General features: G+C 35.0%; 3 protein-coding genes across 3 annotated transcripts; all 3 read right to left on the bottom strand.

Annotated features, from left to right (window-relative positions):
- Positions 1 to 956: 956 nt before the first annotated feature.
- Positions 957 to 2,164, bottom strand: LOC133879871 (uncharacterized). Its single transcript, XM_062318671.1, has one exon. The coding sequence runs from the start codon at positions 1,971 to 1,973 to the stop codon at positions 1,068 to 1,070; it is 906 nt and encodes a 301-aa protein (XP_062174655.1). The 5' UTR covers positions 1,974 to 2,164; the 3' UTR covers positions 957 to 1,067.
- A 4,550-nt stretch (positions 2,165 to 6,714) lies between these two features.
- LOC133880251 (uncharacterized) lies at positions 6,715 to 7,844 on the bottom strand. Its single transcript, XM_062319169.1, has one exon. The coding sequence runs from the start codon at positions 7,750 to 7,752 to the stop codon at positions 6,847 to 6,849; it is 906 nt and encodes a 301-aa protein (XP_062175153.1). The 5' UTR covers positions 7,753 to 7,844; the 3' UTR covers positions 6,715 to 6,846.
- A 3,905-nt stretch (positions 7,845 to 11,749) lies between these two features.
- LOC133878983 (RGG repeats nuclear RNA binding protein A-like) lies at positions 11,750 to 15,544 on the bottom strand. Its single transcript, XM_062317539.1, has 6 exons — positions 15,479 to 15,544; positions 14,554 to 15,374; positions 14,005 to 14,119; positions 13,767 to 13,925; positions 13,609 to 13,671; positions 11,750 to 12,198 (listed from the first exon to the last, which is right to left on the bottom strand). Exons 1-6 carry the CDS (start codon positions 15,542 to 15,544, stop codon positions 11,983 to 11,985), a joined length of 1,440 nt encoding a protein of 479 aa, XP_062173523.1. The 3' UTR covers positions 11,750 to 11,982.
- Positions 15,545 to 16,282: the final 738 nt, after the last annotated feature.

The following is a 16,282-nucleotide window of genomic DNA, read 5'->3' as shown; positions in this document are numbered from 1 at the left end:
TTAAAGGGTAATGATATTTTTATATATATTTTTTTTATATATTTTATTTTTAAATTTATCTATAGATTTATGATTTTATATTGAGTCAAGAAAAAAAAATAAAGAGGTGTTTGCTTCCTTCCTAGCCATTTTAGGGTTAGGGAGGTTTTTTGTTTTCTCCATGACTTAGATTCAGTGGAGCTTTTGTTTTCCTAGTTCTTCTAGGACTATGGAGCTTTGTATTTGTTTTTTTTTTTTTTTGTCTTTTCTGGCAGAAAGGCTAATACAAGACGTCTCATAGAGAAGCAACATCTCTGTTCATGTCGTTGGCGAAAGTTTGGCTGAACTTTCTTCTTTTTCTTCTACATCTACTTTTGAGGTCAGATCTATGTTTTTCTGCCGGTTCCTGTAAGACATGTGTAGTTTCTCTTCTGATGTCGGCTTGTGTTGAGTGCTTTATGTAATTTTTTCTCTTTTTTTTAGAGTAGTTTTTTAAAGTCCGTCTGTTAAATTTATAGATTTTACAAGACTTTTTATGGCTTATTAGCTAGCTAGATCATCCCTCTTTTCTTTGTTAAGGGTGCTTTATTGTTAAAGAGTGGCTCAAACATATGTCTTTGTAATATTTGTTGAGGAGTGATTGGTGCACAACAATTGTGTACCACTTTAGAGACATGGGATGAGTCCCACGTGAGATCCATGTGGTGAAACCCACCCCATATCTTTAAGACCTTGCACAACTGTTGTGCAAGAGTCATTTTTCATATTTATTTATTTGTAGGTGGAACCCCAAGTCAAATTTTTTTGACTTAATGTATAGGCGGTCAATATGCTTTTATTCATTGTATTTGTCATCGGGCCTCTTCAAATTAATGCATAATAACTCCGATTATTTTGTTCAAAATGAATTTACATCAAGTCCTATAAATTCAATGGCAAATTTAAAACATAATTATATATGGATGTAAAAAACAATATATAGAAAATGTAAGTATATTATTTCTCATTTCCATAACCTCATTTTTAAACAAAAGCCCCAAAAAAAAAAAAAAGAAAAAGCTATTATGACGCGCGTGCGCGCTTCTCCATCATCTGGTGCGGACGAGGAAGCCGTGGTGGCTGACACCGACGTCGGAAACGGGGTCGTCGAACCCGACGAACTTGCATTTTGCACCGCCCACCGGAAGTGTAACTGTACGGACTGTATTCTCCGGGACCAGATTCGTGGTCCGGCGGTACGGTCCGAACCACTTGTTTTGCATGTAGCGGTTCTTCCTCCACGGAGGAACGGAGAGCTCCCTGCTCCTCAGCGTTCTCTTCACCACGTTGCACATAACCCTCACCACCTTCTTCAGCTCCTCGCTACGGACGACGAAAACCCTCGGCAGAGAGCGTAGAAGCGTCGAGTACTGGTCTGTCGGCCGAGCGATCTCGAACTGTGCGGCGAAGTCGAGGTCGACGAGGTACCGGGTGGGGTGCCACGTAGAGGAGCCCGGTTGGACCACGTCAATGAACTCGTAGCTCCCGGCGGTGAGCCCCCCTGAGGAGTCCCACTTGGTCTTGCAGATCGCGGCATTGTGGCCCAGCTCACGCAGAAACGCCATCACGCTTCGTCGGAACGCGTTTCGGTTCGATCTCAGCCGCGAGAACGTCACCGCCGCCTCCGAAACGTGACCCACGAGCAAGTTTCTGTACGAGTCCACGGCATTGTCTCCGGCCGTTGATCTAAGCATATCTTCCACCTCCCCGCGAAGGTCGGACGCTGAGTCGAGTCGCTTGGAGTAGTCATGATCGTCATCGCGGGAGTCAGCCTCGCAATCGTTCTCGAGGAAACCGTGGACGAGCTCGGAGAGGCAGGGTGAGTCGTCACCGGTCGAGTGCTCGCTGCCGCTGCTGGCATAACTGAGTTGGGTTTGATCTTCGCCGACGAGCCGAGCTCTGACCTTCTCGTCGAGCGGGTCAGTAACTCGCTTAGCCCTAGCAAACTCCGCCATTGTTGTTCTTGTTCAAGAGAGCTTTCAAAGTCTCAACAGATCATCTGCATGTTGATGATCAGGTATTATGAAATAGAAAGCCTTTTATAAAAGGAACGCCGAAATGGTCGTGTCTTTTGAAGAGAGAGAGAGAGAGAGGGTTTGGAGTGGAATTTACGTGGGAATATTCGGAGAAGGTGAGTTTTGGGAGTTGAATAATTTGAGAGGATATGCGGGGAATTAAGTATCCGAGTAGGACTGTACAGGTGGCAGCATATACGACAGCACCTAGGGGGGTTTATTCGGGCTACAGAGGACGGGTAGGGTTTGTGTAACACGGGACTGGCACGTGGTCATATATAAAAAGCTTGCAATTTGCAAGAGATAGGGTTGGGTTGGTTTGGTTTGGTTTGGTGCCTCCTGGTGATTGTCAAGGGTTAGAGGTGGGGGATTATGTTTGACGTTAAGGAATCCGAAGTTTGAGGTTGTGTGGATTGTGGAAATCGATTGGTTATTTAATCTATACTTAATATTTTTTATTCTTATCTAACTATCACTTTATTTCTAACGTACTGTTCTTAATCTTTTGATTTTTAAATTTTTTTTCTCTAATTTTTTATTGGAAAACTTACAATATCTTTGTTCTTCCACCCAAAATAACAAAAATACCTATAATTTTTCATTCTCTAAATCTTTGCCTTTATTTTCGTCTTTTCAGATTTTTTTTTATTATTATTTTGTATTTTTTTTTTCTTTCCTTTTTTTTTTTTTATAAAAAAAAAATTTCTGAATGCATTTTCCGTTTCACCTTTTCTTTTTTCTTCATTTTTTATCATTTTGAGCGTGGAAACGAGGCATTACAACCTCAATAATAGATTATGGGACTTAGTAAAAATTGAAACATTATGGGCATTGTAAATATGGTAGTAGTTTGAGGGAGTAAATGTAATTTGTCAAATGTAATTTTTCCTTTATATATATATATAAAATGAAATTAGTGACTTGTATGCTTTTGGTACATTAGTTTTAAGGGTTTGTTTGAGTTTGCGATTTAATAAAACGATTTTAAAATGTGCGATTTGAAAAAATAATTTTTAAAAACGATGATAAGCATTAGGCAAAATTGCAGTTTAGCATTTAAAATCGTGAATTAACCTTTAAAATTATGTGTTTTTAAAAAAGTACCATCTTACCAGCCATTTGAAAAAACACATTTTCTGCGTTTTTAAATTGCAATTTTTAAAAACGCAGTTTCCAAACGATTTATAATCTGTGATTTAGTTTAAAATTGCACTTATTATTTACAAAATTGTAATCCCAAACGCACCATAAATCTATATGCATCCTATATCTATGCACAACTTATTATCACATGCTACAGCTGTCACGCCAGTTTGTGAAAGAATTGTAAAGAACTTGGTCAAAGAACATCTGGTCTATCGGACAATGGCGGTGGCATTCAACGGTTGATCTGCCTTGTATGTATTTCCTAACAATAATTTGCCGTTGTATCCTATTCTTAATGTACATATCTTTTTAAATTAATCGTTTGATATATAAAATTCATATATAGATCCTACAAATTCAATAGTTAATTTAAATATGCTGACTTACGTGGTACATTGTAGGGGTATGATATGGATCAGAGGCCATCCAATGGTGACATGTCATCAAGTTGATATGAAATATAGAAAATGCTAGAGATGCTACCAATTTGATTACAAAATGAATACGTCATCTTACAATCACAAAAAAAAAAACAAAAAAACAAAAAAACAAAAAAACAAAAAAACAAAAAAAACAAAAAAACAAAAACAAAACAAAAAAAAAAAAAAAATTGATTCTATAAAAATATGAAGCAAACTCTAGAAATTGATTTCGTATTTTTCCCATCAAAATAAAACTCAAATATTCTCATAATAAAAAAATAAATAAAAACCCACCATTTCAATGGAACCTTGACATCCACCATGAGGCACTCATGGTTAAAAAAAAAAAAAAAAAAAAAAAAAAAAAAAAAAAAAAAAAAAAAAAAAAAAAAAAAAAAAATTCTTCATTTGTTTCGACGTAAAATATTTTTTAAAATTCGTCTTTCTTATTTTTCAGTATTTGGTACGATGAAAAATTATAATCAATTAACTTATTCATTATTTATATAAAGTAAATATCATGCTTTATATATTTTTTTTTTTTCGTAAATCTATACTTATCATCAATTAGTTAATATTTATTAAGATTTTATCATTTTTTAGTTAATGAAATAAATTTTTTGTTTAGAAACTTATAGAAATTAATTTTATAAACTTTGTATTCGTACTAAATCATATATATATATATATTTTATCACAAAATTGATTATTTTTATTTTATATTTTATCTAAAATCTTAAATGATTCAATTTCTAATCTATATGTATGTTTTATTGCACATGTATATACACATACACATAAAGTAATTCTATATGCAACATTCCTATTCACTTCTTTTCTTCTAAATGTGACGTGGTTTTTAAAATCACTTTTTAAAATCACTATTATATCAAAATTCAATAGTAATTAATCTCAAATTCAATGATAATTTTAAAAACCACATCATCTTTAAGAGATAGGAGTCTTACATATAGCATCACATAAAAAGAAAATTCGCTTATATCTTTTTAAATAGGGAAAACTTTACTTAACCCTGTAAACTTCCATCATTTTTATAATCTCTCTGCCTCTTAAAGTTTAAAAACTCTCAATTTAATGTAAAACTTTTAATTTTTTACAATCTCACCCTTATTAGGGTTTAAGGTTAAATCAGATAATCAAATGGTAAAATAACTTTTATATATACCCCTTATAAAATTTATAAAATTACAAAATTACTTTTAAATTACAATTTTTTTTTTTTTTTTTTGGCAGGGAAAGTACACAAACCCCCCCTCCTCAAGCTACTACTCAATTGTCAATGTCCCATCCAAACTACCAATTGTGTCAATGCTTCCTCCTAAACTACCAAACAATGTCAATACATGTCTCTCCTAATCACAAAAATATACTTCCTAAAATTATAAAATTTCTTAAAATTATATAAAAACAAAACAAAAAATATTTACAAAAAATAAAAATTTTGAAAAAAAAACTAAAAGCAACAATCAACCGTACTCAATTATGGGAAATGATTTTTTTATGTCACATTACCTCACATCAATTCTACACCAAAACACATAAGGTTTAAGACTCATGCATGTGGGTTCTATATATATAAGTTTCATATACATAAATTTCACCCACAATGTATTTTAATGTAAGACTAATATAAAATAATGTGACATAAAAATATTCCACTCAATTATATCTCACAATACCTCCCATTCTTCGCATCACACGTCCACATCAACACTCCCATGTAGACAGAGATCAATCCAAACAACACTGAACCTCCACGAGACTTGCTACACAGGGGACGCTCATCCGTCCCCTGTGAGCATTTTATTATAAAAAAATATTTTTTTATTAAAAAGTTGGCTTTGATGTCCCATCAAAGCCAACTTTTTTAATAAAATTTTATTTTTTTATTATATATGGGTGATGGGGGACGGATGAGTGTCCCCCATCCAGCATTTCCCGAACCTCCACTTCATCCTCATAAATATCACCTATCCTATCGCACCATCCATTACTGACTTACTTGACTTATTTTTAAAGAGTAATGATATTTTTATATTTTCTATACATTTAATTTTTAAATTTATCTTTAGTTTTATGAATTCACAAAGTCTAAAAAAAGAAAGAAAAAAAAGAGGTGTTTTGAAAAATGAGGGAGACTCCTTCCCTTCGATGGTGCTTCCATCCTGTTCCTTCAAAAAGTTATAGAGGTTTTTTGTTTTTTCCTTACTTAGATCCAGTAAAGCTTTTGTTCTCCTAAGACTATAGAGCTTTTATTTTATTTTATTTTTTTTTTGTCTTTGTCTTTGTCTTTTTCTTGTCGGGCAGGAAAGCTAATACGAGACGTTTCGTAAGGAAGCAACCTATATGTTCATGTCGTTAGCGAAAGTTTGGTTGAGCTTTCTTCTTCTACATCTACTTTTGAGGCCAGATCTATATTTTTCCGCCGGTTTCTGCAATACACGCGCAATTTCTCTTCCGATGTCGGCTTGTAAGGAGTGCTTTTTGTAGTTGTTTTTTACTCTCTTTTTTAGAGTAGTTTTTGAAAGTCTGTCTGTTAAATTTATAGATTTTACAAGGCTTTTTATGGCTTGTTAACTAGATCAACCATCTTTTCTTTGTTAGGGGTGCTTTATTGTTAAAGAGTGGCTCAAACATATGTCATTGTAATATTTGTTTATTTATAGATAGCACCCAAATTAAATTTTTTTAGCTTAATGTGTAGGCTGTGGATGTGCTTATACTCACTGTATTTGACATCGGGCCTCTTCAAATTAAGACATGATAACTCCAATTATTTTGTTCAAAATAAATTCACATAGAGTCTTACAAATTTAAAACTTAATTATATATGTGTATTATTTCTCATTTCCAAAACTGTTATGAATGCATTCATGCATTTGGTGGATGACCATTTAGTTTCATCTATTGGAATTCTACACATTCATGTCATCTTTTAGAATTTCATAACATTCATGTAATACATTGATGTAGCCTTTTAATTCATGTCCTATCCTTTCCTATTCCTTAACCTCCCACTATGATTTATGTCTATAAAAAGGAGTATTGGATACTTTATAAAACACACAATTATAAAGAAGAATCATACATAGTTCCTGAAGAACTAGTTTCATATTTACAATCTCTTTATCTTGTCTTGTTATTTTCATTAATTTTACAACAAAAACCTCATTTTTAAACAAAAGCCCCCCAAAAAAAGCTATTATGACGCGCGTGCGCATCCATCATCTGGTGCGGACGAAGAAGACGCGGTGGCTGACACTGACGTCGGAAACGGCGTCGTCGAACCCGACGAACTTGCATTTTGCACCGCCCACCGGAAGTGTAACTGTACGGACTGTATTCTCCGGGACCAGATTCGTGGTCCGGCGGTACGGTCCGAACCACTTGTTTTGCATGTAGCGGTTCTTCCTCCACGGAGGAACGGAGAGCTCCCTGCTCCTCAGCGTTCTCTTCACCACGTTGCACATAACCCTCACCACCTTCTTCAGCTCCTCGCTACGGACGACGAAGACCCTCGGCAGAGAGCGCAGAAGCGTCGAGTACTGGTCCGTCGGCCGGGCGATCTCGAACTGTGCGGCGAAGTCGAGGTCGACGAGGTACCGGGTGGGGTGCCACGTGGAGGAGCCTGGTTGGACCACGTCAATGAACTCGTAGCTCCCGGCGGTGAGCCCCCCTGAGGAGTCCCACTTGGTCTTGCAGATCGCGGCATTGTGGCCCAGCTTACGCAGAAACGCCATCACGCTTCGTCGGAACGCGTTTCGGTTCGATCTCAGCCGCGAGAACGTCTCCGCCGCCTCTGAAACGTGAGCCACGAGCAAGTTTCGGTACGAGTCCACGGCATTGTCTCCAGCAGTTGATCTAAGCATATCTTCCACCTCCCCGCGAAGGTCGGACGCTGAGTCGAGTCGCTTGGAGTAGTCATGATCGTCATCGCGGGAGTCAGCCTCGCAATCGTTCTCGAGGAAACCGTGGACGAGCTCGGAGAGGCAGGGTGAGTCGTCACCTGTCGAGTGCTCGCTGCCGCTGCTGGCATAACTGAGTTGGGTTTGATCTTCGCCGACGAGCCGAGCTCTGACCTTCTCGTCGAGCGGGTCAGTAACTCGCTTAGCCCTAGCAAACTCCGCCATCGTTGTTCTTGTTCAAGAGAGCTTTCAAAGTCTCAACAGATTTGCATGTTGATGATCAGGTATTACGAAATGGAAAGCCTTTTATAGAGGAAATGCCGAAATGGTCGTGTCTTTTGAAAAGAGAGAAAGAGAGAGAGAGAGAGAGAGAGGGTTTGGAGGGGAATTTACGTGGGAATATTCGGAGAAGGTGAGTTTTGGGAGTTGGGGGAGATTAATAATTTGAGAGGATATGCGGGGAATTAAATTAAGTATCCGAGTAGGACTGTACAGGTGGCAGCATATCCGACAGTACCTGGGGGGGTTTATTCCAGTGATTTTCCTGTATTACTGTTGTGTCGGAGCTTAAAGACACGTGGAATTCATATAATGGGTCCCACGTAGTGGGATTAACTCATGTCTTTATACTCCTGTATGGTAGTTGTGCAAGAACCGTGTCTTGGTTTATTCGGATCGTGTAACACGAGACTAGCACGTGGTCAAATATAAAAGCTTGCAATTTGCAAGAGAAAAGGGTTGGTTTGGTGCCTCTCGGTGATTGTCAAGGGTTAGAGGTGGGGATTGATTTGTTTGACATTAAGGAATCCGAATTATTGATCATATGTACCAAGAAGCTTGAGGTTGTGTGGATTGTGGAAATCGATTGGTTATTTAATCTTTATTTTTTATTTATTATTCTTATCTAACTATCACTTTATTTCTAACGAGTTCTTAATTTTTTGATTTTTTATTGGATTTACAAATTCTTTGTTCTTCGACCCAAATTAACAAAAATACCTATAATTTTTCATTATCTAAATCTTTGCCTTTATTTTCGTCTTTTAAGATTTTTTTTTTTTTTCTTTCATTTTATAATTTTTTTTTTGAATGTATTTTATTTTCACCTTTTCTTTTTTCTTCCTGTTTTTATCATTTTGAACACAGAAAGGAGTCATTACAACCACAATAATAATTATGGGACTCTGTAAAAATTGAAACATTATGGGCATTGTAAATATGTTAGTAGTTAGAGAGAGTAAATGTAAATTTTCCTTATATATATAAGATTTTAAAATGTGCAATTTGAAAAAATAATTTTTAAAAACGCAGATAAGAGTTTGGCAAAATCGCAGTTTTGCATTTAAAATTGCAAATTAACCTTAAAAATTTTGTGTTTTTAAAAAAGCACCATCTTACCAGCGATTTGAAAAAATATATTTTCTACGTTTTTAAATCGCAATTTCCAAACGATTTATGTTCTGTGATTTGGTTTAAAATCGTACTTATTATCTTCAACATCACAATCTCAAACGCACCCTAAATCTATATGTATCTTATATCTATGCACAACTTATTATCACATGTTACAACTGTCACGCCAGTTTGTAAAATAATTGTAAATAACTTGGTAAAAGAACATTTGGTTTATCAGACAATGGCGGTGGCGTTCGACGGTCTATCTGCCTTGTATGTATTTTCGAACAATAATTTGCCGTTGTATCATATTCTTAATGTATATCTCTTTTTAAATTAACCGTTTAATATTTAAGACTCACATGTAGATTCTATAAATTTAATAGGTAATTTAAATATGCTGATGTGGTACATTGTAGGGGTATGATATGGATCAGAGGCCATCTGATGGTGACATGTCATCATGTTGATATGAAATATAGAAAATGCTAGAGATGCTACCAATTTGATTACAAAATGAATACGTCATCTTACGTGACATCTACGTGACGTATATTGGTAGTATATCATGTGGCCACGTGATATAAGTTTATCAAATTGTTAGTGCATTATCATATTTCAAACCACAAATATAATACATGATATTTACTCTATATAAATAATGGTAGAGATACTACCAATATACGATTATTTATAATGGTTTAAACCAAAAATAACTTATAATATAAATTCCAAATCACAATAATAATAATAATAATAATAATAATTCTATAAAAATATGAAGCAAACTCCAGAAATTGATTCCGTATTTTTCCCATCAAAATAAAACTCAATATTTTCATAGTAAAAAAGAAATAAAAACCCACCATTTCAATGGAAACTTGACATCCACCATGAGTGCCTTATGGTAATTTTTTTTTTTTTTTTATTCTTCGTTTGTTTCGACGTAAAATATTTTCTAAAATTTATTTTTCTTATTTTCCAATATTTGGTACAATGAAAAATTATGGTCAATTAACTTATTCATTATTTATATAAAGTAAATATCATGCTTTATATATATATATTTTTTCGTAAACCTATACTTATCATCAATTAGTTCATATTTATTAAGATTTATCATATTTTAGTTAATAAAATATTTTTTTTTGTTTAGAAACTTATAAAAATTAATTTTATAAACTTTTGTTATGGGCTAAAGACCAAGAACGTGTTATTGGCTTAGTAATAGGAAAAGGCAACAGGATCTAACCTCTTGTGTTTACCTATGGTGACAGATAAATAGAGTATTCGAAGTGTCATAAACCTCACGAGCAACTACAAGAGTTGTGAATAATTTTCTCATCCTTATTATTGAAAAACTTCCCCCTTATATAGAGTAATACAGGGTATTAAGAATGAGTAATGATTCAACGCCATCTAAAGATACAACTTTTCACCACCTCGCCTATGTGGTAAGGTGATCCCTCACCTTAATTCATTTTTAAAAAATAAAAAATAAAATAAAAAACTCAAAAAGTAGTGGGGGACCACCTTGCCACATAGACAAGGTGGTGAAAAGTTGTATCTTTAGGTGGGGATGAATCATTACTCAATAAGAATACATGGAATACATGGTTGATAGGGAAAGTACTAAACCTATTGGGGCACTAATTCCCTTATTGACACCGCCCAGACCTTTGCTTTAGGAGCAAGAATCTGAATTACCTTATTAAAATTACTTGATGCATAAGTCGTGGAACATACCCACTGCATCTATTATTCTTCCTAAATAAGACATAGCTATTTAAGGGTCTTCATAGCTGGCACAAGGATCCATTGCGGGCACCAATTCAGCATCACAACCTTCCTTAATAGAAAGTCCTTCTAATGCACAGTTGTTGCCTTGTAACAACTTGTATTCGTACTAAGGTCCGTTTGGGTTTGGGATTATAAAAAGTACGATTTAAAAATAGTAATTTTAAAATGTGTAATTTAAAAAAATGATTTTTAAAAACGCAAATAAGCGTTTAACAAAATCACAGTTTAACCTTTAAAATCGCAGATTAACCTTTTAAAATACTGCGTTTTTAAAAAAGTACCCAATTACCTACGATTTGAATAAGCACTTTTTTTACGTTAACACATGTAGGCAAATGCAAAAAGTTAACAAGATAACAATTATGTTTGTGGTCTTATACCATCTATATCGAGCTCTTCAAATTTTTTTAAAAAAATTTTAGCCTAAAAATCTATTTTTTTATTATTATTTTATCTATCACTTTTAAAAGTTTTATACACCAAACTCTTCAAATATTTCTCTATTTTAACTAAATATTATTTTTTTTTATTGGTTTTAGTTGGTTGAAACTAACTGCCATATGAACCCAGATAGCCTTTCCTACCAAAATTCCATTTTTTGTAGAGAAACGAAATACCCATAAACAAAATTCATCATTACCCACAAGAAAGACAATCTATGTATAGTCAAAACACAATTGAAAAAAGAAGTGGTTTTTCTTGGAGTGCCGGCTCTCTTAGGTGATGCCTACATAATTGTTCACAAAGTCAGGATGAATAAAATCTCAATCATGTTCTAGCAGAAGGAAATTAAAACTGCTCATATCAATGCTCATCACCTACAACTATGGGACAAAAACCTGGGTTCCTATATCAATATGGTAATCCCAGCCAGTAACACAAATTTGTGCTGTCCTGCCTGAAATCCATTAGGTAACTGGAAGTAGTCAAGCAAGCAGGACTAAAATAGAAACTCATACAAACAAAATTCAATTATTTGACCAAAATCAATAATATAACCATCACAAGAACCCAAAACCGAAATATATAGTGCAAACAAAAAAAATTCCACTAAATCCCTTGAAGCAAAGACGCGATAAAATGATCATCCTCCCCAAGTAGATTCTATTGATATAAGAAAAGAAAGGAATGGCAACCGCCAAAACCTCAACAGACTTCTTCAAAATTTGGCCCAATTAGCAGCTAGAATAGGAGCTAGTCCAATAAACATCGGATGATATCAAACAGAAAGAAAGAAAACAGTCCAAAGAACAACGAACTTCAGACTTTAACTGCTCCTCCCAGAACAGGAAATTGGTTAGGATCCTCAAAGCTAGGTGCAGGATCAGCCTCCGCCTGACGTCGCCGGCCCAGAAATTCTCCCCTAGACTCACCGCGGCCCCCACGCCCACGCCCACGACCTCGACCACCATGTCCACGAGCAGCAACAGGCTGTTCGCCTTCAGCTGGTTTCAGGAATTCATTGATGTTCATCGACTGCAAGAAAAACAGAACTATGTTAATACAACAGGAAAGCCACACTGAGGCAAAGCAACAAGGAGTTTCTATGGAAGAACCTCACGAATAGAAGAACCTAGGACTAGGATCCACCCCACCTCTCTCCTCTTACAAAAAGATAATAAAAGAACTGCATAACTGCTAATACCATGAATCTATCACAATAAACTAGCACTACACCAAACATACCCCATAAGCTATCCGCATAAGTCATGCATCACTAGGGTGCAAAGAAGCAAGCATAGATTTAAACCGTGAAACAGTGCACTAAAAAGCCAGCATGTGGAAAATGCCGGTGTTAAAAGATTTCGTACAAAAGTTTCAGAGACTACTTTTTTATTACTTCTAATAATTTGGCTCCTTGATTATATTTTTACACAAACAAGCAAATAGAATTAACATGTGATTCATATATATAAGATCATCTCCAACAATAATAGCCAAAGTATCTATTAAAAAAGTACAACTCTCTACTTTAACTACTGATTTTTCTATACTCTATCCAACAGATTCTCTATTCTACTCTTTACTTGCATTTAAATATTATTTTTTATTATATTTTTGCCAACACTCAATGAAAAATAAAATATTGAATTTCCACACATTCTTTGAGCTACACCGTACGAATGTTGTACCAGTTCAATATTCTAGCAAAATTGCACAATTTTATTTTTTTTTGATAAGTAGCAAAATTACACAATTTATGAAAGCAAAGCAACCAAAAACAAAGCAATTGATCATTTTTTATAAATTAAAAAAAAAAGCAACAAAAACCAATGCAAAAAAGAAAATATAGCAACTAGAAACATACAATAAGACTAATAATTCTTAAGATTGACCACACAATTGCCACGTGCTTGATAAGGTCGAATTGTAGCTAAGAATGAGTTTTACCGTCTCTAATGTTCACATGCCTTTCAATGAACTCTAGAAATCCAAGAGTATGCTCGTAAAATTTGTACATAGGTAGTGTCATCGATTTGTTCATATTCAATGTCACTAGCATCGTTAGTATTTCGTTCATCTTCAATAATCATGTTATGTATTATTATGCACGCTTTTATAATGAAAAGTGGGATACATAAATATCATATTGTTTTAATTTTTCTCAATATTTTATTTGTTATAGAATGAATAGTGAATAGGCTCTATAGCCTATTCACTATTCATTCTATAAGGAAAATAACCACTTTGCCTCGTCTGCTGGATTGAAAAAAAAAAAATCTTGATAATAGTCAAATTTGACTATTTTGAGCATAAGAATAAGAATAAAAAAGAAATCTACTGATAGACAAGTTTTCTATTATGTTTGCTAACAAGAACAACTATCACACTAGAGAAAAAGTAAGACCTGAGCACATATTGCACACAAGGGAGCATCATAGTTACCTTCCGAACTTTGTCATCCTTTTCAAGGCTACCTTTCTTCTTAAGCTTCTCCTTCTCAGACTTCTGATTAACATCAGAAAAAGGACATGGATCCAAATACATTACATGTAAACAATAGAAATGATAAAAAGACAAGACAAACAAACAAGTCTACACACCAGCTGGATGAAAAGGCTGTCATCTTTCTTTCTCTCAACAAGTTGCATAGACTCCAGATCCTTATCAAGTGTGACCTTTCTTTCCTCAGTCGTTCTTAATGCTTCCAAAGCCTTCCTCTTTTCAAAGAGCACCTTCTCATATTCTTCCAGTGTCATTTCCTGTAAACCAAAAGATTCATTAATTCTATCTCCAATTGAGAAGATGTTCTTGATAAATTTAATGACCGACAATCATTACTTTCTCATCATCCTCATCAGTATTTTTGGCCTTCTTTTCAGAATTATCTTGAGCTTCAAGCTTGTCCTGTTCATGCACTGCATCAGCAGGTCCTTCAGTAGTCACAGGAACATCCCTGTTACAAAACCAACAGAACAGAAGTCTAAAAGCTTCAATGGAGAAATTCTACTGGACCCTGGCCGTGGCCTCCAGCTCAGAAAACCTCAGCCACTCACAATCCTACAGCATAAATGCTAGTTGTTTGGTTTTTAAGACAGCTTGCCTTTGTAAACTTGATTTTTATTATGACATGATAAGCATTTGTGACATGATAAGCATTTGTGACATGATATATAGCTCATTGTATAATTTTCCAAATTCGTGACAACTGTAGTCATATTTTATGCAAGTGAAAAATGGCAGCCAAAAAGAGAGGAAAAAAGACAACTTCCATAATATATGGTACACACAGAAAGGAAGATCTTTAACTGTTGCAAATAAGCAAAAATAAAAATAAAAAATTGATAAGAACTACCCAAATCATAAGAGTTGCTTGCAGAAAGAGCATACCACTCAGCTCCACCACTGTAGTTATCAACTTTCACTGCATTCCCCATATCACCACTAATGTTTTCCTTCACTTCAGAATCATTTGATTGTTCACCCCTTCTATTATCCATTCCATTTTTTCTATCATAAGAGCGGCCCTCTTGGCCCCTGAAACCACGATTTCCCCCACCATACCCTCTCCTGTCACCACCAAAGCCCCGATTCACATTTCTTGGCCTCTCATCATATTGAGCCTCACTTCCTTGCATTTTACCCTCATTCTGCTCCCAACTACCATCATCATTTCCTTCAGGTCCCTGCTTCTCAATTTGATAATTGCTCGCAACATCCTGGCTCTCACTTCCAAACTCATTACTTTGATTGAATCCCCTTCCTCTACCACGGCCTCTCCCTCTCCCTCTCCCTCTCCCTCCACCACCACGCCGATGTCCCTGCCCCTGCCCCTGCTCCTGCCAATCACCCCCATCTGCATTTCCAGCATCAGCTCCATCATTCCTCTGGAAGTCATTTTCCCCTTCAGTATTCTCATTATTTCCCCCTCCATTATTGCGCCGATAGCCATCCGACCCTCTATTATTCCGCTGATAATCATTCCGTCCTCCATTATTGTGCTGATAGCCATCAGCTCCTCCAAAACTCCGTCCATAACCATTCCCACCTGGCCCAGACCTTCCAGAACCCCGACCCTGGCCCTGCTCCTGCCACTCTGGCTGCCGTTTTTTAACTATAATATCTCTTTTTGTAACTGAAAATGAAAAAAAGAAGATGAGCGTATCAGTGAAACACTCTCGCTGACACAAACATTGAACACCAAAAAAAATCTACACAACGGGTATCACGTACAGAGAAATCCAATAAAGCAAAACAATTATAAAAATCAAACTAACACAAGACACTCAAACATGTTACCGTAATTCCCAATCACAATATACTGTTTCAAGAATATCTGCATACCAATATTGCCGTTCCCTAAGACAACTTTACACTTCATCTCTAATCGCATAAACGACTGTTATCCCTGAATTGTTACTCCTTCGTAAAGCAATTTCGATAACAAAATGAGAAAATAAATAACAAACACACAGGGACAAAATCAATATATATATATATATATATATCTGTGTGTGTGTGAAAGATCTAAGACCTCGAAAGAAACAGACCCAGATACATGTTACATCATTTCCTTTTATTTTCTCATAATACACAGTTTATTTTAACACAAAACCCATCAAATTTAGCACAAAGATTCCCCGTGTTCATGATACTTCCATTCTTCTTCACCAATTTATGAGCAACCAAACACAAATCACAGCAAGATAACAAGAACCCAATGTTAGACGCAAGAGGTCTAACATTGCTCGACCCAAAATAGTTACATATTTCAAAATTTTTATAAACTTTGTATTCGTACTAAATCTTATATATATATATATATATATATATATCACAAAATTGATTATTTTTATTTTATATTTTATCTAAAATCTTAAATGATTCAATTTCTAATCTATATGTATGTTTTATTGTACATGTATATACACATACACATAAAGTAATTCTATATGCAACATTCCTATTCACTTCTTTTCTTCTAAATGTGATGTGGTTTTTAAAATCACTATTATATCAAAATTTAATAGTAATCAATCTCAAATTCAATGATAATTTTCAAAACCACATCATCTTTAAGAGATAGGAGTCTTACATATAGCATCACATAAAAAGAAAA

The sequence above is a fragment of the Alnus glutinosa genome, chromosome 10 (assembly GCF_958979055.1).
Source record: "Alnus glutinosa chromosome 10, dhAlnGlut1.1, whole genome shotgun sequence".
NCBI lineage: Eukaryota > Viridiplantae > Streptophyta > Magnoliopsida > Fagales > Betulaceae > Alnus > Alnus glutinosa.
Note: the sequence above shows the minus strand (reverse complement) of the source record. Positions and strands in the feature narration are given on the sequence as shown.

Bases quoted from the DNA above. Each gene is read 5' to 3' on its own strand.
- LOC133879871 (XM_062318671.1), bottom strand. From the start codon at position 1,973: ATGGCGGAGTTTGCTAGGGCTAAGCGAGTTACTGACCCGCTCGACGAG.
- LOC133880251 (XM_062319169.1), bottom strand. From the start codon at position 7,752: ATGGCGGAGTTTGCTAGGGCTAAGCGAGTTACTGACCCGCTCGACGAG.
- LOC133878983 (XM_062317539.1), bottom strand. From the start codon at position 15,544: ATGAAGTGTAAAGTTGTCTTAGGGAACGGCAATATTGGTATGCAGATA. The intron at 15,375-15,478 runs GTGATTGGGAAT...CCCGTTGTGTAG, and splicing joins TATTCTTGAAACAGTATATT to ATTTTTTTTGGTGTTCAATG. The intron at 13,672-13,766 runs GTGTGTAGACTT...GATGTTAATCAG, and splicing joins ACAGCCTTTTCATCCAGCTG to AAGTCTGAGAAGGAGAAGCT.